The sequence below is a fragment of the Portunus trituberculatus genome, chromosome 24, assembly GCF_017591435.1.
Source record: "Portunus trituberculatus isolate SZX2019 chromosome 24, ASM1759143v1, whole genome shotgun sequence".
Classification (NCBI taxonomy): domain Eukaryota; kingdom Metazoa; phylum Arthropoda; class Malacostraca; order Decapoda; family Portunidae; genus Portunus; species Portunus trituberculatus.
This window is the reverse complement of record NC_059278.1, coordinates 809,781-837,143: the sequence shown is the minus strand read 5'-3', so window position 1 is coordinate 837,143 and position 27,363 is coordinate 809,781. Positions and strand designations below refer to the sequence as shown.

At 39.3% G+C, this 27,363-nt stretch overlaps 2 protein-coding genes across 8 annotated transcripts in view; both read right to left on the bottom strand.

Moving 5' to 3' along the window:
- The window catches only part of LOC123508387 (sarcosine dehydrogenase, mitochondrial-like), a 32,043-nt gene extending 31,053 nt beyond the window's left edge, over positions 1-990 (bottom strand). Inside the window, exon 1 of one of the 2 annotated variants that reach the window (XM_045262095.1) lies at positions 875-990. The gene's annotated coding sequence lies outside the window, so the exon portion shown is untranslated. The remainder of the gene's footprint in view (positions 1-874) is intronic. The other variant, XM_045262094.1, reaches the window with a different exon arrangement.
- A 4,466-nt stretch (positions 991-5,456) lies between these two features.
- Positions 5,457-27,327, bottom strand: LOC123507995 (spectrin alpha chain-like). 6 transcript variants are annotated; one of them, XM_045261334.1, is made up of 21 exons: positions 27,211-27,327; positions 24,341-24,644; positions 23,901-24,132; positions 20,779-23,552; positions 20,339-20,503; positions 19,942-20,130; positions 19,461-19,620; positions 19,088-19,239; positions 18,508-18,672; positions 18,045-18,086; positions 16,228-16,376; positions 14,231-16,005; positions 13,730-13,908; positions 13,502-13,617; positions 12,985-13,180; positions 12,397-12,509; positions 11,606-11,647; positions 8,242-8,406; positions 7,885-8,026; positions 7,420-7,713; positions 5,457-6,808 (listed from the first exon to the last, which is right to left on the bottom strand). In XM_045261334.1, exons 2-21 carry the CDS (start codon positions 24,491-24,493, stop codon positions 6,680-6,682), a joined length of 7,332 nt encoding a protein of 2,443 aa, XP_045117269.1. In that variant the 5' UTR covers positions 24,494-24,644; positions 27,211-27,327; the 3' UTR covers positions 5,457-6,679. The 6 variants fall into 6 exon arrangements, with proteins under 6 accessions (XP_045117269.1, XP_045117270.1, XP_045117271.1 ...); XM_045261335.1 differs by lacking the exon at positions 27,211-27,327 and adding an exon at positions 27,025-27,173; XM_045261336.1 differs by lacking the exon at positions 27,211-27,327 and adding an exon at positions 25,875-25,995.
- Positions 27,328-27,363: the final 36 nt, after the last annotated feature.

Genomic DNA, 27,363 nt, shown 5'->3' with positions numbered 1-27,363 from the left:
AGAGAGAGAGAGAGAGAGAGAGAGAGAGATATCCTCATGCAGCACACTCATAAAAAGATTATCCATGTTGTTTACGCATTATATCTTCGACACCAAATAAACATATAATAGGAGATTGACAAGATATTTTTATTGACACTTTCACACAGGAAAAGTTGTACCCTCAGCCATATACATAGTTCTATGCCCGGAGGGTGGGTGGCAAGACCCATTTTCCTCCTTTGTTGTATTTCCTTGTTAATGCAAAATCACATGCATTAATCAATCAATCAATCATGTGCAGCGATCCATACTGTATTTTTTTTCTGCATATCAGTTTTTAAATTAACCTCGTCAACCATTTGCTCCGGGATATCAAAGAAAATAAAAAAAATTCTAGCGCTGATAGGTATCTACCACCCTAGCTGCGTAATAGAAAGCCTCTAATATTTACGTGAGAAAAGTTGCCAAATGTCACATTTCCACCACTACATCTTTCAATTAAGTCATCATGATGTATTGCAACAAACAATAATCTGTACTGACCGATACATAAGTATTACTGACGTAGGGCAAACAATAATTTGGACTAAGGCAAAAGTAACCCATTCTTCCTCCCTCAAAAAAAAAAAAAAAAAAAAAAAAAAAAAATTAAGATAGACAAATTATGGTGCATAATCAGACATGCATTATCGAATCCGCTGTACTGTCAATACATTCATAAGAATCAGACATGCAGTACATACATATAATTTCTTTACAGTCGGACGATGACTGAAAAAATGAATGACCTAGAACCAAACGGTATTAGTCTTACATCAACATCAATATGGCTTTTTTCACCCTTCTCATCTTATTCAACTCTTCATTCTAAATAACTTAAACCCATACATACCCGTCTTCAATTGTTCATATAACGTTGACAACAATTTATAAAGATCTACAATTTTTTGTGGGTGAACGAACAACACAACACACGTGGTGGACTGCTAGACACTGAGTACTGATTACTGAGAAATATACGGAGCAGCATTGTTTTAGGCAAAAAAGTGGTATTTATCGAATCTTGATCTTGATCTTGATATTGATACTACAAGCGACTCGGGATCACTCCTGAGCTGGGCCTTTGGATCGGCAGCTCCTGCAGACGACAAAAAAAAAAAAAAAAAAAAAAAAAAGGCACAGAAAAAAAAAAAAAAAAAAAAAAAAAAAAAAAAGGAAACAGGGTCCTTTGCTCTAACCGTCTGTACATCTGGCACGCCACATTCTCTCCAGAAACTCCTTCACCGCCTCAATCATCCTTTCATTCGTTTCTCTACTCAGTCCCAGCAGCACCACCATCCACTCCCTCCCCGTCTTTTCCACTCTTTCGTTCCTATTATGCCCTAACTCAGTCAACACCACTTGCATCATCTCATACCTGTCTCTGGCATACTTCACACACTCCAGCATCACATGCTCCACCGTCTCGTCCTCTCCCGAGTCACACATCTGGCACACTTTGCTGCGGGACTCAGACCACCTGTAACTCCTTGCATTCACATCCATACACTGTGCCCTAGCTTTGAAGAGAAGATCACCACCCAGGCTTCCATCGTACCACCTCTCATACATCGGGGCCTCTTTCACCTTGTACCATTCCAGAGTAGTCTTTCGTTCCATCCCATTCCTCCACTCATTCAGTCCCATACTCTTCACATCTCTGTCTATCTCACTCTTCCACTTCCTCGCATCCCATTCTGTTCCCACTCTGCCTCCTCTTGTCACGACCCATTCCAGCTCATTCTGATTCAGCCCAGCCATTCTCACTGCCCACCCAACCTGTAGACCATTCCTCTCTGTCATTCTCATACACCTTTTCCTCCATTTGCTTCCACTTTCACTCCACAGATACACCTTCCTTGCTATTCTTGCATCATCCATTCTCTCAAGCCTAATCTTGTACCTAAGTGTCGCTTTTATAAGTCTTTCCCCAAAAGACCTCCATCCCATATCCCCTCTTAAGGCTTCTACTGCCGTGTACCTTGGTGCATTCAGTGCCAGCCTAGCTACTCTACACTGCCCCACTTCTAACTTGTCAATTTCACTTTCGTTCCATGCAATAACATCCATACCATACATTATACTGGGAACAGCCACACTCTTCCACACTTCTCTCAGCACGTCATACTTACTTGCTCTCATCCTTGCCGCGCTTCCTAAACGCCCCACCCACTGGTTCACCAAGCTTATTTTTCATTCTTTGACTGTTCACACGTCATCTGCATAAAGAAGCACACCTATCTTATCATTCCCCACACTTACTCCTGCATTCATCCTTCTCATTCTTGCTGCTAATTTCTGTGTACAGGCTGAAAAGGGTTGGTGACAAAATACATCCTTGCCTAATAAACTCCTCTCTAACTCCTCACCCAGTCTGTTTCTATATATCCTAAACTGTACTTAGCTCTGGTATCAACATACATGCTACGCATGCTACGCACTATGTTGACTATCTTGGCACTCAACCCAATCTTTTCTAGGACTCTACCTAGCATTTCTCTATTCACCCTATCATAAGCTTTCTCTATATCCAGGAAACGCAAATACAATTTACCTCCATCCCTCTTTTTTTTTCAATAATTTCATTCACCACAAACATGTTATCCTCAGCTCTCCTGTCCGCAAATGTAAGTTTCCTTACCTGTATTTTCTGCAGAAAGGCCACTTCCATTATCGTGTCCACGAAATGGCAGTTTTTGATCAGGGACTGCCTCAGTTTTTAGATCCCTCCAACTCCTTGGAACTGGGGAACCTAATAACTCATATTTCAAATTGCGCTTAATTTGGGCGGAACTAAAATGTTGCTCACAAATCACGGCAGTATTTACGTTTACTGTGTCAGCACGATAGCATTGTTGGAGCCACTGTCTTGCGATGGTCTTGTTCTTGGGGAATTTATAATATTTAAAATTACTAGACTTGGCAGGCGTGCATCCATACACTGCATAAGGTCTAGCTTTGCCCATACTAACAATAAGAAATCAATATTAAGGCACATGAAACATACAATCCAAGATCAAATTTTGCCACACGTGTACACTCACTCGAAGAAATGGAGTTGTTTACACGACCGGATGACGTCACTGAGTCAGCTGGTGGTTCCAATAATGTTCTCGTGCGTCTACCTATCAAAAAGTTATTGTACCATGCGCTGGAGATAGACCTGTGTAACCTGGAAGCTCACCTTGGTCCCACCGTGCCTGAACCAATCGTAACCTGTATGCCCACCTGCTGTCCCGCCACCACAACTAGCTGTAAGTTTAGTGATACCAATTCCAGAGCTGGGCACTTCCGTACCTCGGTCCGTACCTCCACTCCTCCGTATTTGCGGACCACCAAACGAGGTGCGGAGGTCCGAAGTGCGGAAAATTTTTCGAAAGTGCGGAAGTAACAGGCACTGAAAGGCGACATTTTAAGTTCGTACCTCCGCACCTGAGACGTGGGGAAAGATGAAATTTTAAGTCCGTACCTCCGCACCTGAGACAGATGCAGAAAAACGAAATTTTGAATTCGTACTTACGCACCTGAGATTTTCAAGGAAAAAATAAATAAAGACGACAGTTCGCAATCCGTAGCATTACTTTCGGCCGTTTTGGGCGGTCTGTGCTACCAGGCATATTTTCCCGCCATTTGAGTGACCACTCATTCAAGGTGTAAGCATGCCTCTCTCTCTCTCTCTCTCTCTCTCTCTCTCTCTCTCTCTCTCTCTCTCTCTCTCAATAATAATAATAATGTTACAATGATTTCCAGTTATTGCTAACTGTACATATATTACAATGATTGCAAGCATACGTAATCCCCATTTCGTTACACACACACACACACACACACACACACATATATATATGTATATATATATATATATATATATATATATATATATATATATATATATATATATATATATATATATATATATATGAGCTCTGATGTATCATTGACTTGTATTTTGTTTTATTCTTTGAGGTGCAGACTAGATTTTTCGGGCGCGCTTTAATAGCTTTAACTTTTGGGTACGGTACCGTAGGTGCGGAGGTGCAGTACCGGACCGAGGGAAAAAAAAAAAAAGTAGGCGCGGAACTACAGGTACGGACTATCTACGTTTCGAGGTCTAGAGGAGCAGGACCGGACTACCCGATATGCAGTAACGCGCCCACCTCTGACCAATTCTGTAGTAAATCCAACGTCACCCCCTCTCCCCCTCCACTTCAGCTGCGGCCACCGCAACAACATGCCACATGGTTTTGACTTACTCGGTGAACGTCGATGTCTACACTGACCCAGTTCTTCCATTACAATATAAAATACGATGTTGTAATGCCCCGAGGGATGTCCAGAAGGCAACTTACGAATACGGAATATTAAAGAAAAAGATATAAATAAATAAATAGAATAAATAAAAAGCATTTCCTATGGTACCCAGATATTTTCTTATAGTCCAATAAACTATGGAAAAATCACATTCCTAATGGTGTAAACTATGTTGGTGTAATTATAAAATGATACCTATCTGTGATTGTTTTTGCATACGTCACAACAATTACACATAGACGAAGGAAGGGCCGGTAATCCCATGCTCCAGGCAATCCCATACTGACCACGAGCCTTGGTTTCAGTGTGGTGAGCATGTAGCCCACTGTACACACCGGTTTCCGTTTGGCGTTTCGACAAACCGAGATAGTTGCTGTCAAAAAAAGAGTTCTTTTTATTCTTCACTGTTTTTTAGTTGGAATCCTGTCACTGCTTGGTAGCTTCAGACCTGCGCTAGCATTGGGGTCGTCCACAAAGTGTAAAAACACCAAATACAAAAAAAAAAAAAAAAGTTCAAAATCATAAATTTCTAAGACTGGTCTGACACAGTAAACAAAAGCAATATTAACATTTTAAGGGATGATGTCCGTTACTCATTTTTCACACAAGATAGCAGAAACTTTAATTAAGGGTGCCTATGCTGTTTACAATCCAATTTCAGTAATTCTTACACGATACCAAGCGTACTATTAAAATTAACAGGATAATCTGTTTTAAGGAATACGGCAAATGTGTACAGGTGAGCAACCATTGACGCATGGTGTTCAGAGAGAGAGAGAGAGAGAGAGAGAGAGAGGGAGGGGTTCATGAGGTGTGACGAATGTTGGGAAAAACTACACTGAGGTGGTGGGGATGACAGCCATACAATAGAATGTACTCACCTGTTTAAAAGCCCTCAGAGGGAAGATTAAAGATGAACGCCATTGGACACAATATGGTCTACAACCACGGAAAAAAATAAAGTCACAAGACATTAAATCTATTACACAAATTCAAAGTTATGATGTAGATAACTAGGTAAGTGAAGGATTAAAACCATCAAGTGTAAAAAGAATAACATCTCAGAGATGCTGCAATATTTTCCTCACTGCTGAGTTGTTCCAAAGAGGTCAAACATACAATTATTATATTTCACAAGCTTTAATACTGGAATCAAAGATAAATGGAGTCCATAGTATCTGAAGACAGAAAAGATAGCTTGCTGGAGGAAAAGCTCCCTTCACCATGACTTCCACCCTCAATCCTCACTCACTCTACATTTCTTTCAAGATAAACAATAAATATAGATGCTTTTCACAATCTTGTCATGCTAAGTGTGGATAAGAGAAATAACATTACTAGTGTCAAGTTGTATGGCAATGATTCCCCATTCTGTGATATATGCTGCCTCAATGCTTGCAGAGTAGCTTGACGAAGGAGTGAGGAGAGGGTCTGATATGTTTATAGCCGTCAGATTTCATTCAGACCCTGATGGAAAATCCCCTCATTCCTTCAACCTCGCTACACTGCCTTCCCTATAATCATGACCTGCACCCAGAAAGCTGTATGGAAAGGGAACTGTGTGTCTGTGCATGTGAGTGTCTTCTTATTGCAATGAAACATGACTTGAGGAGTGAGAAGAGGGTCTGAATTTTAGTAGCCGTCATATTTTCAGTCCCAGATGGTATAGACTCCTCACTCCTCTAATTCTGCTACATAGCATTCCTAGAACTATGATCTGCACTGGTCATTTTGTGTGTGTGTGTGTGTGTGTGTGTGTGTGTGTGTGTGTGTGTGTGTGTGTGTGTGTGTGTGTGTGTGTGTGTGTGTGTGTGTGTGTGTGTGTGTGTGTGTGTGTACACCTAGTTGTAGTTTTACAGGGCCTGGGCTTTAGGCCTGGACTTTGTGTGTGTGTGCACGTGCACGAGTGAGGGCATGTGTGTGTGTGTGTGAGTAAGATCAGAGTGGTAGTCTTCAAGCACATTGACTTAACACAGCTGTTATGCAACTTTCATCATAACTACTGTAAGCCTCCCTCAAAAGTACTTTGTTCATAGTTGTCTTCCATACAACTTTAGTGGTCATTTATTATAATTCTGAGTTTAACAAAATAAAAATAAAAATTGGTAGAACTAAAAACAAAGCCAAGCTAAGATTGAAACATCCAGTAGTGGTCCCATTACTAGACCAACAATCTAAATGGAGAGCTGCCCAAGAATAAATGTACTAAGATTTTTTCAGATTTCTCTGTGCACGATAGGATATGTGACTAATATAATTTATTTAACACCTATTCTATAAGAGTAGCACTTCATGGATATAATAAAAGCTATGTTAAAGCAAGTGTGGGCAAGGAGTAAACTGCCTGCTACTGGGAGAAGAGAGTACGAGTGAACTCCATGTAGTCTAATGCTCCAGGCACTGTGCTGCCCGTCTTGGGATCTTCGTATGGTTTCATCCGGCCCACACAGTAGTCTGCCATCTCTTTGGTGAGGTTCTGTTGAAAAGTTCAGGTGATACAATGAAAAGTGTAACCTTGAAAACCTAACTAAATTAGAGTATGCCAAAGTTTTCATTATGTTAAAAAGAACTGAATGATTATATACTAGAATAGTTACTCATAACTTGAAGCTTGTACCCTAATTAAATATCTTGATTCAGACATCCAACAATGATCACACATTGTCCTGTATGTGAATAGACACTGTTCCCTATTGTTTTGAAAAATATCACAAGCCTATTGCTTTCATTTCTCTATCTAGTTAAGTCAGTCATCTTTTCTTAGCATTGCCTTCCATGATAGTGTAAATGCTTCCATTTATACATTCACCACACTCCTGCACATATCAGTCTTCTCATTCTTCCTCCTACATATTCAAGCTATCTTTCAATCTCAAGATGCTGTACTTCATCATCTAACAAGTTATCTATCATTCAATCCATAGATTCCATCTCCTCTCAACATGATTCTATAAAACCAGAGACAAATTTCAATTGAGTTGCCTAACAATTGAGAGAACTTTCTGCTTGCCACTTTAACACAATGCCTCCACCCAGATACAAACAAAAAGTGACAATACGTATATGTAATAAAAAAAAATAACATACCTGATAAAGTTCTTCTCGCAACACATATGGACGGTCTCCTGCAGCAATTGCCCGGAAGGCATTTTGGATCTCCTCTGAGCTGTGGACATTCTCTGTCTCCTTGGAAATCATGAAGGCCATGTATTCCTGGAGTGAGACTGCACCATCACGGTTAGGATCAACAACATCCAAGATTGCCTCAAACTCAGGGTCACTCTGTCCCTCTTCTATCATGGGCAGGTCATACCCCAGTGCTCGCAGGCAGGACTTGAATTCGGCATGGTTCAGACGACCACACTTCTCTTTGTCGAAGTGCTGCAACAAGGTCATTTGAAGTTTAGAAAAGAATATCATGGAACATTGCAGTGAAACAATATATATATATCCCTCTATGAATATGCACTATTGACTATGCACACCCTGTTTTAAGATAAATAAAAAACTACTCAAAACATTAATAAATCATGTTATATCTCACTAACATACCTTGAACATCATGCTGAACTCCTTGAGGGCATCTTCTGATACTCCAGACTGGTTGCGGGCCTGAATTTGCTGCTCTAAGTTGTGCTGCATTCGCATTCCTAGCTGGTCCAACTGATCCCATTGCTGTGCCAACCCCACCGTGCTGCAGGATGAATCAAAGCACAATCAGCTTTTTTCTTAAACAGGAAAGATTTAACAATTTTTTCATTAATGATACTTAAGACACTGCTTAAAAATCCATATACAAATCAAAACAATACAATTAGATATAAAAACAAAAAAGTAAATGAATGGACAGTAGTTGGATGTTTCTGAACTCTGAGCCACAACAGATGAGGCTACTCCCATTGTGCTCACCTGTGCTCAGTGTATCGATTATCAAGGATGAGATGTTCCTCCAGGATCTGTCCCAAGTCCTCAATCTTCTTCAGGTCTGACCGACGTGCCCTCACTTCAGCAGCCTTCTGCCGTGTAGCCTCCAGCTGTTGTTCTAGAGTACCTGATCCCTCCATCATGGAGGATCTGCCAGCAAATGTTTAAGCATATTAGAACACAATTTCATCTTTAACACTCATTGCAAGGGTTTGCTAATAAATAACATTCATATATCTTACTTTTAAAATGAAAATTAAATTCACACAAACTTGCAGCTTGTAAAGTCTAGCACTAAAACAAATGTAATTGCCACATAAAACAAATTTATAAGAATCAGAAATATGTAACAGGAAGACTATGTAAAAAAAAAAAAACTATGTTCAAAATTCAAATATAAATTCTATGAGCTTAAAAACTCATTAGTCACTAAATTTTATTATTATTCTGTATTGATAATAATTCCTAAACATACTTAGCCCAGGTCCTGAATTAATATATTTTCTGCCATGTGTGTGTTAGTGTTATGAAATGTAAAGTGGAAAGAGCAAAGCACTAGAAGCTGTAATAAGTCATATCACAACAGCAGTTAACCCAATACTTACCTGAGAAAACACAAATATCAAAATGTAAGGATAATTCTTTTCAAGGCACAATGTACTAAAAATCCACTTATACTGATCTTTGTGAAATTTTGCAAATACACAATAACAATGAATTTCTTGTAATGTATCTAATGACAAGAAAATAATGCGAGTGAAAATTAAAACAGTGCATTAATACAGCCATGATTATGATAAGGCAACAATATTTCTTCATGCTCCAAGAAACATTTGTGAAGTAAGCAATTACTTTTATAAGCATGTCAATGCAATGTGTGCATCTACATCCTTCACAAACTTACCATATACATCAAGTTATAAGATGACTTTTTAACTAAATAATAATAATAATAATAATAATAATAATAATAATAATAATAATAATAATAATAATAATCTAGTAATAATAGCAATAATTCCTATACAAGGAGTACTCTTATGTGTACTGAGTGAAAATGTATATCTCCTGCCTATCAAATAACCACCTTCAGCTTATAATACTTTAGGCACTACAATATCACCTTGATAAATCCCATGGTATATCAACAAAGTATTTTCCCACTGTTGTACTTTCGTTGGATATATACCCTGGCATTTTGGACACACAAAAAAAAGTTTCATAGATACTTAATACTTTAGGCACTACAATATCCCCTTGCTAAAATCCCATGGTGTATCAAAGTTTTTTTCCCATTATCTATTGTAATTTTGTTGGATATATACCCTGGCATTTTGGACACACACAAAAAGTTTCATAGATACATAACAGCAATATAGTACTCATCAGAGTGCAAAACAACATATAAACCACCTTGGAACAGCTATGAGTGAGGTGGTTCATCTATCCACAGTCTTATGAGGTTCAGCTCAATAATAATTCCTTTTTAAGAAGAGAGTACTACCATGAAAACACACTAACATGTAGTATAGTAAATATGGCCAAAACTTAACCTTTAAACTTGATATCTTGTACTTATCCTGTGTAATGAGTCATCTTATAACCTAAAATATAGGGCAATTTAGACTCCTTACCATCAACACTTCAAAATACAATAAATAATACAAAATACAATAAAATAAATAGCACCACAAGATATTTAGCTAAGATATCTCTCTTTTGTTATATTCAACTCCTTGCATGGAAATTCAACTCAAAGTGTGTTTAGTATATCATAATACCCAACATACTTCTATTATGGGAACTACACTTGAGACAATGCACATTTAACCATTTTGTTGTATGTACACTTCTTGTTTATTCATAGGTATTTGTAATGTCAAGATATACTTCTCTGTTACATTTACTATAGAGTTGTGGTAAGTGTATGTAAAAGTGAGAATAAAAGCTTTAAAACATATGAAAATAAAATCCTGCATCTCTAGTCTGACGTCACAGGCTCTAAGACAGAAAATCCAGGAATGAAAATCATATGATAGCCACTCTTCTATTCATGATTTGGGAATAATATATGTATCAAAAGATTGATTCCCTCTCTCATTTTGTAGTAAATAAGAAAATGTACAACAGATTCAGCCTGACAAGACCCCTATCTCTGAGAACGCACACTCTGGACGGGTTAATAATTTTGGCTGCTTGTGTTGAAAATACCTGTGAACTGATTTACTGTGCTGATCAGTGAAGTGATTAAATTCTTAACCTTAAGCAGCAACATGTCATCTTTACTTCAAAACTGTCCAAATTCAAGGTGAGAGAGATGGATGATGATATTCTCCCATCAATATTTACTTCTTCCCTTAAAGAAGTGGACATCAATTTGCATTTTCCTAAGTATCTGCACAGAATGAAGTCAATGTAAAAAAAATAAATAAATAGATAAATAAATAGATAAATAAATAAATAAATGAAACATCTTCACACCTTTCATTCATTTGTCAAATTTAGTTCTAAAGTCACAATGATTAATTCAACTATGCCTATCAAATATATTACTGCACACATCATTCATGACATAAAATTCCTCAACATTTTAGCACTATGATCCTGAATACTTTCAGCAAGGCCTACTGTATGTTACTGGGATTTTCAGGAATATTTTCAAAACTAATCACAGTTGATGAAGTATTCTGCATTAGAAAATAGAAAAATATTCATATGATGCTAACTCATTATCTCTGCAGCCTTTTAAGGTTGTTCTTCATAAACAAATTAATTGAATAAAGAAATAAACAAATATACAAATAAATAAAAGGGAAAAAAAATGTACATTAATACAAGGCTAAGTCATCAACACAGAGAAAAATACCCACTTCTTGAGAGAGTAAGTTGACACAAACAACTAGAGTCTATAGTATGTGAGAAAACACAGCAATTCAAAACTTGTTGTGTAAAGAAGCGTCCCATGATCATCAACATGGGCCAGATGGTGGAGCTGAGCCTTAACAAATGATCAGAGCTGTTTAGGGACAAAGGTGATTTACCCTGTGCCATATAACAAAAATATTGAATTAATGGTGTTAGTCTTATAACACAAACAAGTATTTCAGATTCCGTTTTTCTGTTTTTATCTCAGAATTAATTTTAATTTCAATGGCAGTATTAGTATTTCTGATATTCCACTATTAATAATGTTAGTTTTCAAATGTAAGTATTTGCAATCTTCCAAGTTTTGAATAAAAATCCATAAATTTGGAAATAAATGCTATAAATCTGGGTAAAGAACACCATTAACTACTAACAGTCAGTACAAGCCAAAAACCAAGCCCATGCAGTAGAGAGTAATATTGACCTCTCATCATAGCCGATAAGGGAGAAACCCAGGAGATGGAACCTGTACAGAGAGGAGAAACATGAACAACACAATTCACCTTCACCGGCAGCCTCACACTCCCAAGGCAGCTAAACAAACGTGAACCACTCTGCAGTTGCACATCAAGACACCAGAAAATGCTTAATACCAAAAAAACCCTTCACCTTCACAACCCACAAACTTAAGAAGAGCTGAAACCACCTATGAACAACACAAACTTTAGATGAATTGAATAATCTCTATATATAAAAAGTTACTAAATGCTGAAACAGTCCACATCATTATTTCCTTGAGGAAGCATAATCATAAGAGTACAAATCAAATAAGCATTTTGTTAGCATGGTGGTTTCAGCAGCTATGTTCCCTGCACCTGTATCATGGTCTTTTATATATGTAGTGTAAATCTTGTACCTGTACTTCTGAGCCCACATGTACAGCCCTTTGCTGAGAATACTTGCATAGAGATATCTAGTCAAGGAAAAGACCAATAATGTTTCACTTTTGATGGTAGCAATGTACTGTGAGGTTGTATTCAGCATGGATCTTAATGTTATTTTTTATTGAAGCTAACACACTGTCACTGTGACTTTCTTGAAGTTAAAGGAATTTGTTAAGTTTCTAACATATATGAGACTCCAGAGAAAATGCAGTACAACTTGTTCAACAACCTACAATGAACCAATCAGAATGAACGTTCCTTATGGTCACCAAACATCCCACCCTATGATGTTCTGCAGGTAAGAGAAGACAATTGGATAAGGAAGACTCACCTTGTGTCAGTCAGTAACTGGTGGAAGGCATTGGCATGCTTGGCAAATTCTTTCCTCAGTTTGTCATTCTCCTCTTGTCGTTGTGCCTCCTTAGATAACTCTGTGTCTCGTTCCTGAAGAGAGACAGATGCCATTAGTGGTATAATCTAATAGCACTATTTTTATGCTTTACAGGGTCAGAGGAATGTTCAATGATCAGCTTTACAAAAATAAAACCAAGCAATAAAGAGCAAATATCATGGAAAAACATACATAAAAAATAAGCATGTCACAATAAACAGCCAATTATGTTGCAGATCCTTCTATTCCTGCTTATTTTTTTCCCCACATTTTATGTCTGGTTTCCCTATTCTAAAAAGGCAAGGACTGTCACTCTTAATGAAGGGCTTGTTTTGGCATTTGGCATTTAGAAACGGTTACTGAGCAGATGCCTTTCCTGGCCAAAGATCATGACCTGGATTCAAACTCATGTGCCTGAGGACTCATTGGACCCCAAAGCACATGCAGACCACCGTGCCACAGCAATGCCACTGTACTGTTTGCCACTCCTACTGTGTGAGCCAAAAAAATCAGAGAAAAATGTTTCACCTTTATGATCTTCTGCAGGTTTTGCCAAGTATCTTCAAGAGCTTCCATAGTAAACCATGTGTAGGGATTGGGGCCAACATTGTAGCTCTTAATCTGTTGATCTAAAGCAGCCAAAGCTTCAAAGTCTGCCTGAGCTGAGGAGAGAGATGCCTGGAACTGGGCATGAGCCTCACGCAAAGCCTTGATTTCTTCAATGCTGCAACAGTATAAAAATATATAAAATAACTGAATCCTTTCTAGAGCTCACATTGTTACCTTTTTTTTCATGTCAACAATTTACATTCATGATAAGGTGATGTTGCTGATTTACAATGCCATGAAAATAGAATTAACATTTTTATAAAGTTGTTTACTGCTGTTGTTTTTGCCATGATGTTAAGGCCTCTCTGATCTCACTTTCCAGCTGAATGTCTTAGATCTTTAAAATGGGATTAATTTTCTTTAGTGTTTTATTCTTTACTTTAATGGAATATGATCTTTATAACCGGCAAAAGAACATTGCACTTAAAGTTCTTACCTGTTACAACGCACTGGATCGGTAAGATCCTCCTCAGCATTTTCAAACCAAGAGTTGAAAGCAGAGGCCTTCTTGGCAAATGTAAGGTAGAGCTCTTCAATTTCACGGAACTGTTCCTGTTAGCAGAAAAGTATTTCAGTCTCTAAATATAAATCAATAATATGAAATATTATAGTATTTCTTTTATGAAAGGAACTTTCAAAATATAATTAACAAATCTTTACAAACCTGCATAACTAACAGCTTGTTCTTGCGCTCCAGGGAATCACTAAGAAGTTTGTTCCAGCGTGCCACAACATCTGCATGGCGCTTAATGATGGACTCAGACTGTTCATGGTTACCAGACACCAACTGGTCCTTCAGGGTGGTGATGTTCTGGATTCCCTCATGTTCAAATGCAGCAAGACCTAAACAATAAAATAGTTTTGCCTCTTTTTCTCTTCAGTCATTGGAACTTAAAAAAAAAAACTATTCAAACATCACCAGAGAATGCCTTCACAAGCAACAATTCTATCACTTCAAATTTTGAAATGCCAGAGACAAAGCTGTAGCAAACACAAATTGGCAAGCCCATTAAAATTAGTGACATTCAACATGGAAGACTGAAAATATATAACCAAGAATCCTTTAACCTTCCTCTGGTTTTGCAAGTAGAAACCTTAATTAATTTATATTGTAAACTTGACTACAGAGTATAAAATACTATTATTTATCACTATCATGTCTTACCAGCATCAAAGGTCTCCTGCTTAGTAAGAAGTGTCTGGACAGAACTCAAGTCACGTCCAAATTCTTCAGACTTGACATGCGACTCCTTGTCAGCAATCCAAGACTCCACCACATCAGCCTTCCAGATGAACTGGAGATATGCCAGATTGTCTGCCAGCTTCCTCTTCCTACGAGTAGCAATGCCATTCAGAGCTTCCAACTTGTCCTTCAGCTGTTGGCATCGCTGCTTGATGGAGTCTCCGTGGTGATTGCCATCTGCTACCAGCTTGGCTCCTGCTTCACACACATCATTGCAACGGTCACGGTGCACAGCAAAGTCAGTCTCAAAGGCATCATGCTTCTTCAAAAGGCCTTGAGCAGCAGCCATATTGTCACCATAATCTGGGACAGAGAGTAGCTGAGTTTTTTCGCTGATCCATGCCTCCTCCTCCTCCACCTTAGCCAGGAACTGCTGGTAAGTGAGAGATTGTTCCAACTTTTGGCCACGCTGCTCAGCCATAGTCTTCAATTGGGACCAAGTCTCAGACAACTGCTGCAGGCGGCTCTCAATTTCAGACACACCAACATTAGAGACACCCATCAGCTTTTCTCCAGCCTCCTGCACAGCTTGGATGGCAGGTTCATGGGAAGCCAACTCTGCTTCCAGACGCTTGTGCTTCTTCCTCAAGTTTTGGACACCAGTCAGATCTCTTCCAAAATCTTCAGAAGCTACCAGAAGCTTCTTCTCCTTGATCCATGACTCTTCATCGGCAATGTCTCTAAAGAACTGGTGAAGAGTGAGAGCCTCATTCAGCCTAGACTGGCGGTGGGCAGCCAAGTTCTTGATGCGTTCATATCTCTCATTGATGCTCTGACGCTTCTCCTGAATGTTGGCAGTATCAAACTGGCCACTCTCCACCAGAGAGTCAGCCTGTCCATTCATGTCACTAATGCGGTCATCATGAGCTTGGATGTCTGCTTCAACAAGCTGGTGTTTCTTCATCAAGTTCTGGACACTAGCTAGATCTTTACCCACATCTTCATTGGTAAGAAGAGACTCTACCTCACCAAGCCAAAAGTCCAAGTCTTTTACAGCTGCAATAAATGTTCTTTGCTTATTTGCTTCTTTCAGTTTGAGAGATTTTTCAGCTGATTTCTGGGTCAAGAAGTCCCACTGTTCTGAAATTGACTCCAGCCTTTGCTGCACAGCCTCTTCGGAGCCAGCACACTGGTGCTTATCAATCAGATTCTGTCCCATTGACAGAACACTCTGAATACGGTCAGCATTAGCAGCTAATTCAGCCTCAAAGGCCTGATGCTTCTGGTGTTTTGACTGAATATTTGCTGGGTCCTTGAAACTTTCTTCTGTGGCAACCTGAAGCTTCTCAGCTATCCAGTTCTCAATTTCATCAGCATCTCTTGAGAACTGCTGTAGTGTCTGGGACTCCCCAAGCTTTGAGCGCTTCTCAATGAGGGCTTCCTTCAGATGTTGCCAGCGATCCAATACCTGTCCTCTCTTGTCTCCGATGTCTTTCATGGCATAATGTTCAGCAGCGACAAGCTGATCAGCAAACAGGTTCAGAGCAGCTATCTTTTCTTCCTGGGCATTAATGGCCTTGTCAAAGTCTTCATGCTTCTTGATCAATGCCTCAACATTGTCAGCCTTGGCATCAGCCTCATCTGAGGACAGGAAGGCTTCTCGAGATGACATCCAGTTTTCTGCTTGTTCACAGTCTCGGTAGAACAGCTGAAGTTCTAAACACTGGTCCAATTTCATGCGGCGTGCAATCCATGCCCTGCAGAAGGAACAGTTATTATTAGCACAAAGTTACAAAATACTGTACCCAAAAGAGAGGACTTAAAGAAATTGAGGATAAGTACCAAGTGTAGTACCAGCTTGGCAAACAATGAAAATATGATAGTGACCTTTACAAATAATAAGAGTACAAAATTAATGTAACACCATCAAACTGACAATAATGTAAACACATAAAAGTAGAGTTGACAAAGTTACCCACCTCTCAAGGTCCTGGCGGGCCTCATTCATGGCATCCAACTTCTCCTGGACTTCAGCAGAGGCAAAGTGACCTGACTGCAGCAGCTGATGTCCAAAGAGCTCAAAGGCTTGGAAGGTGCCAGCACGGGCATCTATTTCAGTACGGTGTTCCTAAATAAAGAAAAACAGGTTATCTCTCACATCAAAATTTAAGCTTAGTTCTTCACCAAAAAAAATTCAACAAGCTGATAACATAAGCAAATATTGGTAAGGTTCCTCTTTATTTTGTATCAGTGAAAATCTATTTATCTTTCAAAGAATTTCCTGATAAAACTCATGATTAACTTTTAAGAAGATTTTTAAACACAAAGAGGAACAACAAGTATAACAATTCATCTCTTGTAATTCTGGAAGGCATTTCTACTCAATGTATTTCTATCTATAGACACAAAATTATACCCATGGTGTCAGAGTTATCTGTAGATTCAAACAGTGCTTTCAATAGATGTATCTAATGAACAAAGATATTTTGGAAAAGAAAGAAATATTACAGTGAATCAGGAGTTCATGTAGATCACTCAAATTAATATTCACAGTAAAACATCATGCGGCAATTCCTGATTAATATGTTACAAGTGTTACACTCATTAATTTCTACACAAAACCTGTTCTGATACACTACTTTTTCAGACATGTTATATGTTAGTATATTTATAATTACAAGGATAACACTCAAGCACCATCTACCTTCTCTGGAATGACTGCAACCTGTCAACCTTGACCAGTGTATGTTTATCAGCAGCCCTACTAAAGTCACCTTGCACCAACATGTGTGACTGTCTATCAGATGTAAATAGTATAAAAGAATGAATATGAATTACAGGAAAGTCTAACAGAATGATAAGTTATTAATCTATCGTTCAAACATATGAATTTAACTTCTTTCCGAAACTTCTAATTCCATTTTAAGAGTATTTTTCCATCAAGCTTAGTGAATGATTAGCTTATTTCCAGCATTCCATTTATTACAATGTGCTGATGGTTGAAAATTATGATCTTATTTCACTATATGTATTTTTAAACGATAGTATTTTCAGAATTTTAATTCACAGCCACATTTTTACAAATTGCATACTTACTTCAATAGAAATTTAAGAGATGATCAGAAAAAAATAAATTAATTCCCGTTAGTTAAAACAATTTTTTCAAACTCTAATAATTGTGTATTACTAAACAGTATAGAAAATTCCATTACATTAAAGTAACTGACAGATTTGTAACAACTTTGTATGTGCTGTCTCACTGGGTTTGAAAAAAGCCAATTGTACTTAAAGGAAAAATGTGATTACCGTGAAGAATACTGGTGAAGAATACTGGTGTCCATTAACCACTAACAGAGCACTGGATCATTAACATCCTGAATCAATCTCAGTATTATTGTCTGTTTATCAAAAACATGCTTTCATTAGACAAAAGAGCATTTCATGTATTTACACGTAAATGTTTTCTTTCACACCCTACATGCATAATAAAATGAAAGCTAAATGAAGGTCAAACATTAATGAAATGTACAATGTTTATGCCAGAACACTATTTTCCTCTCAGCAGTAAGGCTCTTAATAATGTCTTTATAATATTGAGGTGTTCCCATAAAGTGTTTGCATTAAATGGGGGTTAAGTATAATAAAATTACTACTATAGTGAGGTTGGTGTTGGGTCCATCATTAGTAGTGGGAAGCTACACACATATGTACGAGGGTACTACCCAAGGTCAGAAAACACACATAAGTAAACACAAGTACAGCATTCAGCTGCACACCACCCAATACCAATCAATACCTGGGGAATACCATAGCGAGAGTCAAACTCGGCCCTGAAGCTCTAGAAAAGGAAGGCTGGTGAGTTACTGTAAACAAGTTCTTCAGGATCTGTTCATTCCTCTCCAATTCCATTTAGAGAAAATTAGAAAGGAATTACACTTTTGGGTGAATGAGAAATCTCAATACAGTGATAAATTTTCAGAAACAATGTAATCAAAATGGGAGAAGCAAAACAGGAATAGAACATGAACAAGAAACAAAATGTGACAATCAGATCGTAACTGTGACTGCTATCTAGTCTAAACAAGGGAGGTAATTGTGATACACCTCAAATCACTCTTTTTTTCATTTCAATCATCATAATACCCAAGCAAAAGTTTTCAAAGCCTAACAAAGATACTCTTAGGACTTTCTTTTATGAACTTCCCAAACTAGACTTACTTTTCTCAATTAGACAAAGGGAATGGTGATCAGCCTCTTACCTGGTGTCTTTCCAGCAGAGCCTCAGCCCCTGTGACATCAGTAGCCAGTTCATCAGAGCTGACAAGTCCCATCATGGAAGCAATCCATGAGCTGAGGTCACGGTAATCACTCAGGAAGCGCTGGAGATCATAGGAATCCAGCAACTTCTCCTTACGTGCATTAGCCTGTGCAATGGAAGAGATGCTGTAGTAGATTATAAATTCACAAAATTTTCAAAACTTCCTAAAATATGTTTATATATTTAATTACTACTGCTTTTATTCTACTTCTAGATGAAATGAAGTTTTCAGGACTTTAATACTGATGACTTACTAAGTCCTCTACTTTTGATCTATTGATGACATGAACAATGACAATCACCGTACAAATCAGAGTATTGTGAATTTCTTTCTATTACTGAAACATACAAAAAAAAAAATATCAATGCCAATTTACCCTACATTCCATAACTATAGTATGGGTAATGAAGGCTGCACACAATGTAGCTATAAAAAATTTAGGGATGAAGCTATACTGAGACATTGTTCCAGTCTTTGATGGTATCCTACATTAGTCAAAGACATGGTGTTTCAAAAATACCTTTGCAGTCAGCTGAGTCCATAATTCATTAATTTCCCTCTGTTTGCCATAAATGGTGTCGGCTGCCTCAGGGTGAGTTTGCATCAACCTGTTGGCTGTCTCATCCAGCTGCCGAATCTTGTCTCCCAGGGCAGCCAAGTCACGTTCAAGTCCTGTGGCAAAAAATGTGTTCTCAAAAAATGATAAGGACAAATATAACAAATCAAAGTGTTAGGATTGAAATACCATTACCTAATTCAAAATGCTAGAGGTTCTTCACAATGATCTCTAAACAAGCAGAGGGAATTAAATTATTTATTCTAGTTTTAATAATAGTAATTCTCTCAGTAAAGAGTAATTTCCACAATTTCAGCAACCAAATAAATGTGCAAACCTTCATGTTTACGCTGAAGGGCTTGCACACTACGCAAGTCCCGGCCACAGTCATCATTGTTGAGGGCTTCATCTTTCTCCTGGATCCAATCCTTTGTCTCGTCAACGTCACGATGGAAACGCTGCACCTCGTGAGCTGAGCCCAGCTGGAACTGTCGCTCCTGTAGAAGATACATTTTGTTCACTTAGGGTTCTTAAAGACAGTATGTGGATGTCTGAATGAAGTAATTTGCAGTCAGCATTATACAGTTTTTCAACATATTTTCATAGAATAAACAAGCAAAGTAAGATTTCACACTGTTCTGAAGTGTGAAAACTGATGAAAAAAAGAAAATCTATTACAATGGTAAGTAATCATTATGCATGTAACATTTTCATTTCCAAAGTTCTAGGGATAAAAACACCAATTAAAAAAATAAATAAAGAAAGAAAATAAATAAAATAATAATAATAAAAAGAAAGAAAAAAAAAAAGTGTCTGACCTGAGCCATCTGCTGCAGGGAGTTCCACTTGGTATTAAGGTCCTCAATCTGAGTCTGAATCTTGAGAGCTGCTTCAGTCTGGCCAAGACTCATCAGCTGCAATGCAATCTCATTCATCTCTGCCAGGCGTACTTCATTTGCTTGCAGATCCGTCTTGAAGTCATCAAACTTCTTCTGGAGCACTTCAACCTACATGGAACATAAAACCAATTAATCTAATCTAAACAAAAATCAATAAATCATCTCAGCCTATATAAAAAAGAAAAAAAAAAAAAAAAAGAAAAAAGAAAAAGCTTTATAGCTGTAAAGAATTTATAACTCTGATCACCTGTAAGAGTTATGGAAACTTTTAAAGTTGCTAAATATTTCAGAGATTGGAATATACATTAATACAAACCTGTTCTAGATCCTCTCCAACATCTTCAATCTGTGCATGTTGTTCCTTGTCCTTAATCCACTGGGAAAGCTCTGCAGCCTCCCTAACCAACACATAAGCCTGCACTGTCTCACTAAGCTTCTTTTGTCGCTCTTTAGCCAAAGACATCAAGTTCTTATACTGGGCCTGCAAAACCATAAGAGAGACTGATTATTTCTTACTTTTAACTTATTTGTAAATTAACCCTTCCAATTCAATGAAACTCCTAGTTTTATTGTATTAGCTTATGAAAGCTAAGAAGTAAAATTTTTGGCTTACAATAGATATATGTAAATCATATAATCAATAAATGTTTAATATTAATGATCCAACAAATGTTTTGCTCATTCACAAATATTCATAGTATGTAAACATAAAACACTGTTATTCAGACATTTAGTTTTGATGAAAATTATAATTACCCTGATCTGATTTTGACGAGCAGCAATGGAATTTCCATCAGCGAGGTTCTGCTGAGAGGCTGTTAGTCCAGAGTCAATCTTCTTCACGTAGGCAGCTGGAACAAAGCCTTGGCGATCGTTCACCTCCACCTTCCACCAGTCCTTGTTGGTGGCATTCAGGAGGGTCAGCACGTCGTTCTTCTTCATAGAGACTTCACGAGGTGACTTCTCTGTGTAGTCGTACAGTGCCACTACACACTCCTTCCCAGTGATGTCGGTGACTGGCACTTCCTGCTGGCGGCACGCTGCAGCCTGTTCGTCCAGGGCAGCAATGGTGGAGCTAAAGGCTTCCAAATCACTCATCAAAGCTTCATGCTTCTTCAACAGAGCTTCAGCAGAGTCTTCATCCTTGCCAAAATCTCCTCCAGCTGCAATAGGTTCCTTTTCCTTCATCCACGACTCTGCCTCATTGGCATCAGCAAAGTACTGATGGGCCTGGAGGGAGTCATCCAAATCTTGGCGGCGCTGGTTGGCACGCTCCTTCAACTGTGCCCAGTGCTGGTTGAGGGTGTTAACCCGCTGCTTGATCTCTTCTCCGGCAAAGTGACCATCGCTGATCATGTCCTCCCCAGATGATGTAACTGCAACAATCCTGTGCTCGTGGTTGTTCACTTCAGCAAGAACAGCTTGATGCTTCTTGATCAGGTTCTGAACTCCAATGAGATCTCGGCCACGGTTGGTTGAACCTGCAATGGGTTCCTTCTCGCGAATCCAGGCCTCTTCGTCATCAATGTCCCGGAACAGCTGCTGCACTAACAAAGAATCCTTCAAGCGGTCCTTGCGTAAATTCATTGGCTTCTGTAAGGAATTGTAGCGTTCCTGAAGGGTCATTTGTTTGGCCTTGATGTTGTCTGCATCAAAGTGTCCCCGGTCCACAAATTGGTCAGCAGCAATTCTTACCCCATCAATCCTGTCCTGGTGGGCAGCAACATCAGCCTCCAGCAGAGCATGCTTCTTCAGAAGGTTCTTCACAGCTGTAAGATCCTTACCAAAATCCTCACTCATGAGCTGGCCCTCAATCTCTGATAGCCAGAGTTCAATGTCCTCCACTCCTCGGTTGAACTGCTGTTGCTGGGACGCTTCTTCTAGCTTAGATCCTTTCCTGCGAGTGGCCTCTTCAAGAGATGTCCATAGCTGAACAATTTCTTCCATGCGACTGCTGATCTTGTCACTGGCATAATGGTCAGCATCAAGAAGCTCCTTTCCAGTTGATGTAATTTCCTCAATACGTGACTTATTGGCACTCAGTTCTTGATCGAAGTTCTGGTGCTTCTGAACTTTACCATTCAGATTTGTAGGATCAAGGTAGCTGTCATCAGTGGCAAACTTCAGTTTCTCATTAATCCATCCCTTTGTCTCATCACAGTCACGTTCAAACTGCTGTAGACGGTAAGAATCTTCCAGCATGGTTCTGCGACGAGCAGACATTTCCAGGAGGTCTGAACGACGCTCCAGAAGCAATTCTCTTCTCTGAGACACGTCATCAGCAGCATAATGCTGGCCTTCCATCAGCTTGGTGGCAAACTCATCAAGAGCCTTGATCTTTTCCTCTTGAGCAGCAAGTGATTTTTCGAAGTCTTCATGTTTCTTAATCAGAGCCTCAACAGAATCAATGGAATCCCCAAGGTCCTCATTTTCAAGGAAGGCTTCTTGTTTAGCCATCCACGTGTCAGCCTGCTCGGTGTCACGGTAGAACAGCTGCAGATCCATGCACTGCTCGTACAAGATGCGTCGCTCCTCCCACAAAGCCAGCAAAGTAGCTTTCTCACTACTGAGAGTAGCCAAGTTTTGCTTGACCTCTTCTGAAGCATTGTGGTTCTTCTCTACAAGCTTCTCACCTGATTCACGACAAGTTTTGAAGCTGTCTTCTCGAGCATCAATTTCTCCCTTGTGTTCCTGGTGGCGTTCCAGCAAGGCTTCTGCCCCAGCCACATCCTTGGCCAGCTCATCAGCAGAGATGATAGCACGCATGTCATTGATCCAGGAGATGAGATCTCTGAAGTCGGAGAGGAAACGGTGTAAATAGTACGAGTCATCAAGACAACGTCGTCTCTCTTGTGCTTTGGCAGTGAGGGTGGACCATGAATGCTCAATTTCAGCCAACTTTGCCTTGGTCTGCTCAGCATGGTCAGAATGGATTCCACATAAACGAGTAGCTTCTTCACCAAGAGTAGAAACTTTATCTTCCAAGGCAGCAAGATCACGCTCCAGACCTTCATGTTTGCGCTGCAGAGTCTGGACAGAGGCAAGATCACGGCCATAGTCATCTGAAGAGAGGACAACATCCTTCTCTGCAATCCAAGCAATCGTCTCATCAGCATCCCTATTGAAACGCTGAATCTCGTGGGCTCCAAAAAGTTTCTCCTGGCGGGTGAGAGCCAGCTGCCTCAAGCGCTGCCAGGCTTCATTCAGTTCCTTCTTACGCTTGGTGATTACCTCCACCTCTGGGTGTCCCTCAGTCACCAGCTTTTCTGCCAGAGCATTAACTTCCGTCACGCGGTATTCCTGGGCTGCCATGTCCTTTTGGAATTCATCAAACTTCCTCTGAAGCACTTCCACATGCTCCAGATCTACACCAAACTCTTCAGAAGTGACATAGGTCTCCTTGTCATTGATCCAGTACATGACCTCATCACACTGCCGCTGGAACTGAACCAGAACCAGTGCCTGCTGCAGGCGCATGCCCTTGTCTGCCAAGCGGCTAAGCAGCAGTTCCCACAGCCGGTGCAGCTCATCTGAGAAATGTGATAAATTTAATGTACATACCAAACTCAGATAAATAAAATGAATGTACATATGCACCAATATCTGCTCATCTCACTACAAAATATAAGCATGTATAGAAAAATTTACCTGGTCAACTAAGTACTTTACTGTTTAAAAGGTCTGTTACATATGTCCGATCACTCAAGATAGCTCAATCCAAGATAATCAAAATTTTCCCATTATGAAATGACCACAAAATTTTCTTACTACATATCTCAAACAAAAAAACTTTATTAACAGAACAAGATTAAGCTTCATGAAAAGTTATTATTTTTTAGAGAATATTAAAACTGTCAAAGATAGGATTGAATTCTTACCAAGCTTCTGACGGATGACATCAGAGGCAAAATGCTGTTCGTTGATCATCTCAGAGCCAGTGTTGTCCAGCACCACAATAGCATTAGAATGGGCAGCCACCTCTGCCTCAAAGGCTTGGTGCTTCTGAATCTTGGCCTGAAGGTTGGTGGGATCTTTGTAGCTCTCATCAGAAGCTGCCTGGAGCTTCTCATGAATCCAGGACTCCAACTCGTCAGCATCACGCTTGAAATACTGCAAAAGCACATAACTCAATAAATACCTGAAGCTATTCATAAAACTAACTTAGTTATACAAAATCATAATTTTCTCCTCACTGTAATCAAACAGTGGAATGAAGAGACTGACGTAAATCCTTTTTCATGTATTCAAAAGTATGTGTGAACTGTTGATAACCTTACAACAGCAGGTAGCCATCAAGCCAGCATGTAGTCCACTTTACCTGAAACCGGCGTGAATCCTCAAGCTTGTCTCTCTTCTGCCGGGCCTCTGAGCGGAACTGCGAGTACCGCGAGAGAACTTGATCTCTCCGATTCTGGATGTCATCAGCAGTCTCCAATATAGTCACCTCTTTCACTACAACGTTGCCCTCCATTTTTGAGTTTGAATTTTCTGACCCCTCAATCTTGAAAACTTTAGTAGCTATCTTTTCTGATCAGATCTTTCTCTCACTCTGAGACAACTGTGTAACTGACGGCTTTTGTACACAGTTGTGCGTCTGAGATCAAGTGATCAAATCTAAAAACCTGTAAGGATGTTTCATAATTAAAGTTCTGGTCGATGCATCTAAATATATTGGTTATATATGTTATGACTACATACAAGTTTTTTCATGCATATAAATGAAATATAAAAAATAATTCAAAGTACAAGATATCATCAGAAAAGGAAATCAATGACATTGGAAGAGATGCAATCTGACAAACTGTTGTTGCATAATGATGCTGATCACACTGAGGCCACTTCTTAACCTCACCATAACTATAAAATGCATTGAACTACAATGTGCCTATGTACATACCATCATTGTTATGGTTCTTGATGATAAGCATATTTAGGCAGTCAATACCATACTTAAGCTATCACTTAAAACCATTAGTTTTGTCCCGAATTTATGGTAAGTATTTTGCAATAAATATGAACTACATAATCACTTGAAAATGTGATCAGTGCTGCTAAAGTTTATCAGCTTTAAATATTCTAAAAACTCAGATCAGCTTTTTTTTAGTCACTAACCTGAGAGAATCACAGAAAGAGGAGAGTGAAATGTACTGGTATTGTACAAGGATGTGGTGCAGGTGAGGCATGATAAGATTAGACATAAGCCACCAGGAGCTACAATAAAAATTTGTGATAAAAGATAAGGCTTGACATTTTAATCCTGCATTTCCATTAACTTACATCTTACCAATTATTTTTTTCAACGTGCTTATGTGCTCTCTCTCTCTCTCTCTCTCTCTCTCTCTCTCTCTCTCTCTCTATATATATATATATATATATATATATATATATATATATATATATATATATATATTGAAAGATTCCATTTATACCTATATGCTTTATGCATATATAATCTTTACCCACAAACAAACTGTTAGTTATCAACACACACACACACACACACACACACACACACACAGATCAATATCAATATGCAGCAGCAAAGTCATTCTCTATGCTGCCAGTGGTGCATGAGCAATTTTACAGGTAGCAGCAGGAAATGAAGATGGAATGTGTGCTGGTGGAGGTTGATAAGATAACAGAAAAAGAAGATAAGAATAGAGGGATGACCGATTTGTGCTGCTGGTTAACTGACAAGCTTTGGTATGTGTCCATAAATGAGTATTAAGAAGAAAAATAACATACTTAATTCTAGACATTACAAACCTTAACAGGATAAAAACAGCATCACCATAATGATTATTTTTACTTCCACTCCTGTGTATTAATGTATGAAATATGCATATCCTCACCACTGCATTCCTGAATTAGGGAAGTGCCACACCCTTCCTTCTAGTCACCAGCACTTGAGGGAGGAGGAGGAGGAGGAGGAGGGAGGACAAGTGGATGGAGGGAAGTGAGTGAAGGGTGGTGGGCGTTGGAGAGAGAGAGAGAGAGAGAGAGAGAGAGAGAGAGAGAGAGAGAGAGAGAGAGAGAGAGAGAGAGAGAGAGGGGGGATTGTAGGATTCCTCGTGAGCTGGTGGGTAGAGTGGCAGAAGGGAGGGGAGGTGGAAGGGAAGGAATAGAAGAGTGGGAGAGGGGTGGAGGACGAAAGAGGGAAGGGAGAGGATGTGCAGGAATCCTCGTGAGCTGGTGGGTAGGGTGGGAGAGGGGAGGGGAGGTGGCAGGGGAGGAAAAGAAGGGTGGGGGCGAGGGATGAGCAACCTAAATTTAGCAATGGTCTCACTCGCTCTAACAGGAAGAGATGCCATAGCTATGCCACCTCTCTACATTTAAGTTATTTTGATCTTATACTTCAGGGGTATTTCATAGGAACACTTTTTTTTTATTACTGTTAGCGATTTATGGCCAGCAGGAAATATGTTACCTCCTCACATTCACTTCCTGCCACCCTCTCCTCCTCCTCCCTCCATTACCTCCCGCCGTCCGGAAGGTCAGAGAGAATATCCATGCAAAAAATAAGAATGAATGATTAACAAAATATCAAACCGTCACTAATTTACCAACACCTTTATTACGTTAACTATCCAACATTCCAATGACATAACGTAAGGGAGAAGCAATAGTAATAATAAGCATCTCCTCATGACATCCTTGACCCGCCCTTTCTCTCATTGCCAGAAACTTCCACACCCCACACTCCCTTTTTAACTTCTGGAAATGAGCAAACACGGTACATACATACATTCCCCATCATCCACGCATAAACTAGTACCATGCACAGCCACATTCACAACACTATAACACGTAACAAACCTAAAAACACCATAGACAGCTTGACTTTTTACCTGTCAGCTTGAGGACCGACTCGCCAGTGACTCATCCCCGGTAATTAACTCATGTCTGCATTAAAGCAAATATAAACTGGGTTACTTAACATCTCATCAACACCAACAGTCTCTCTACGCCTCAATATGGACCTGAGAAATACGTGAACATTACCAGAGTACCGCTGGAGCAGACCGTTAAATGGCAGGGTGGGGCGGTGACCTGCTTGTCTGCTACCCTCAGCCTCACTTTATTCTTCCCATTCAAGCGCAGCCATTCCACCCACACTTGCTATACCATGCAGAAGGAGATAGCTGCACTTATTCCAATGTATGTCTGGTGAAAACTGTGGAAACTCACGGCTATTTTCCTGGTTGTAGGTCCCTGACGGCTACGGGACCTCTCTGCTATTGACTGGTCTGAGCGGCTCTGAGACATCGGCCCGCCCCTTCTTGTTACTAATAACCCCCTTCTGTAAATACTGTTCTGTATATGCAGTTAGGAATAAGATTT

Coding starts and splice junctions, on each gene's coding strand:
- LOC123507995 (XM_045261334.1), bottom strand. CDS start 24,493: ATGGAGGGCAACGTTGTAGTGAAAGAGGTGACTATATTGGAGACTGCT. Junction 20,504..20,778: donor CTCGTCAAAATCAGATCAGG/GTAATTATAATT, acceptor ATGGTTTTGCAG/GCCCAGTATAAGAACTTGAT. Junction 12,510..12,984: donor ACCTGCAGAAGATCATAAAG/GTGAAACATTTT, acceptor GTCTCTCTTCAG/GAACGAGACACAGAGTTATC.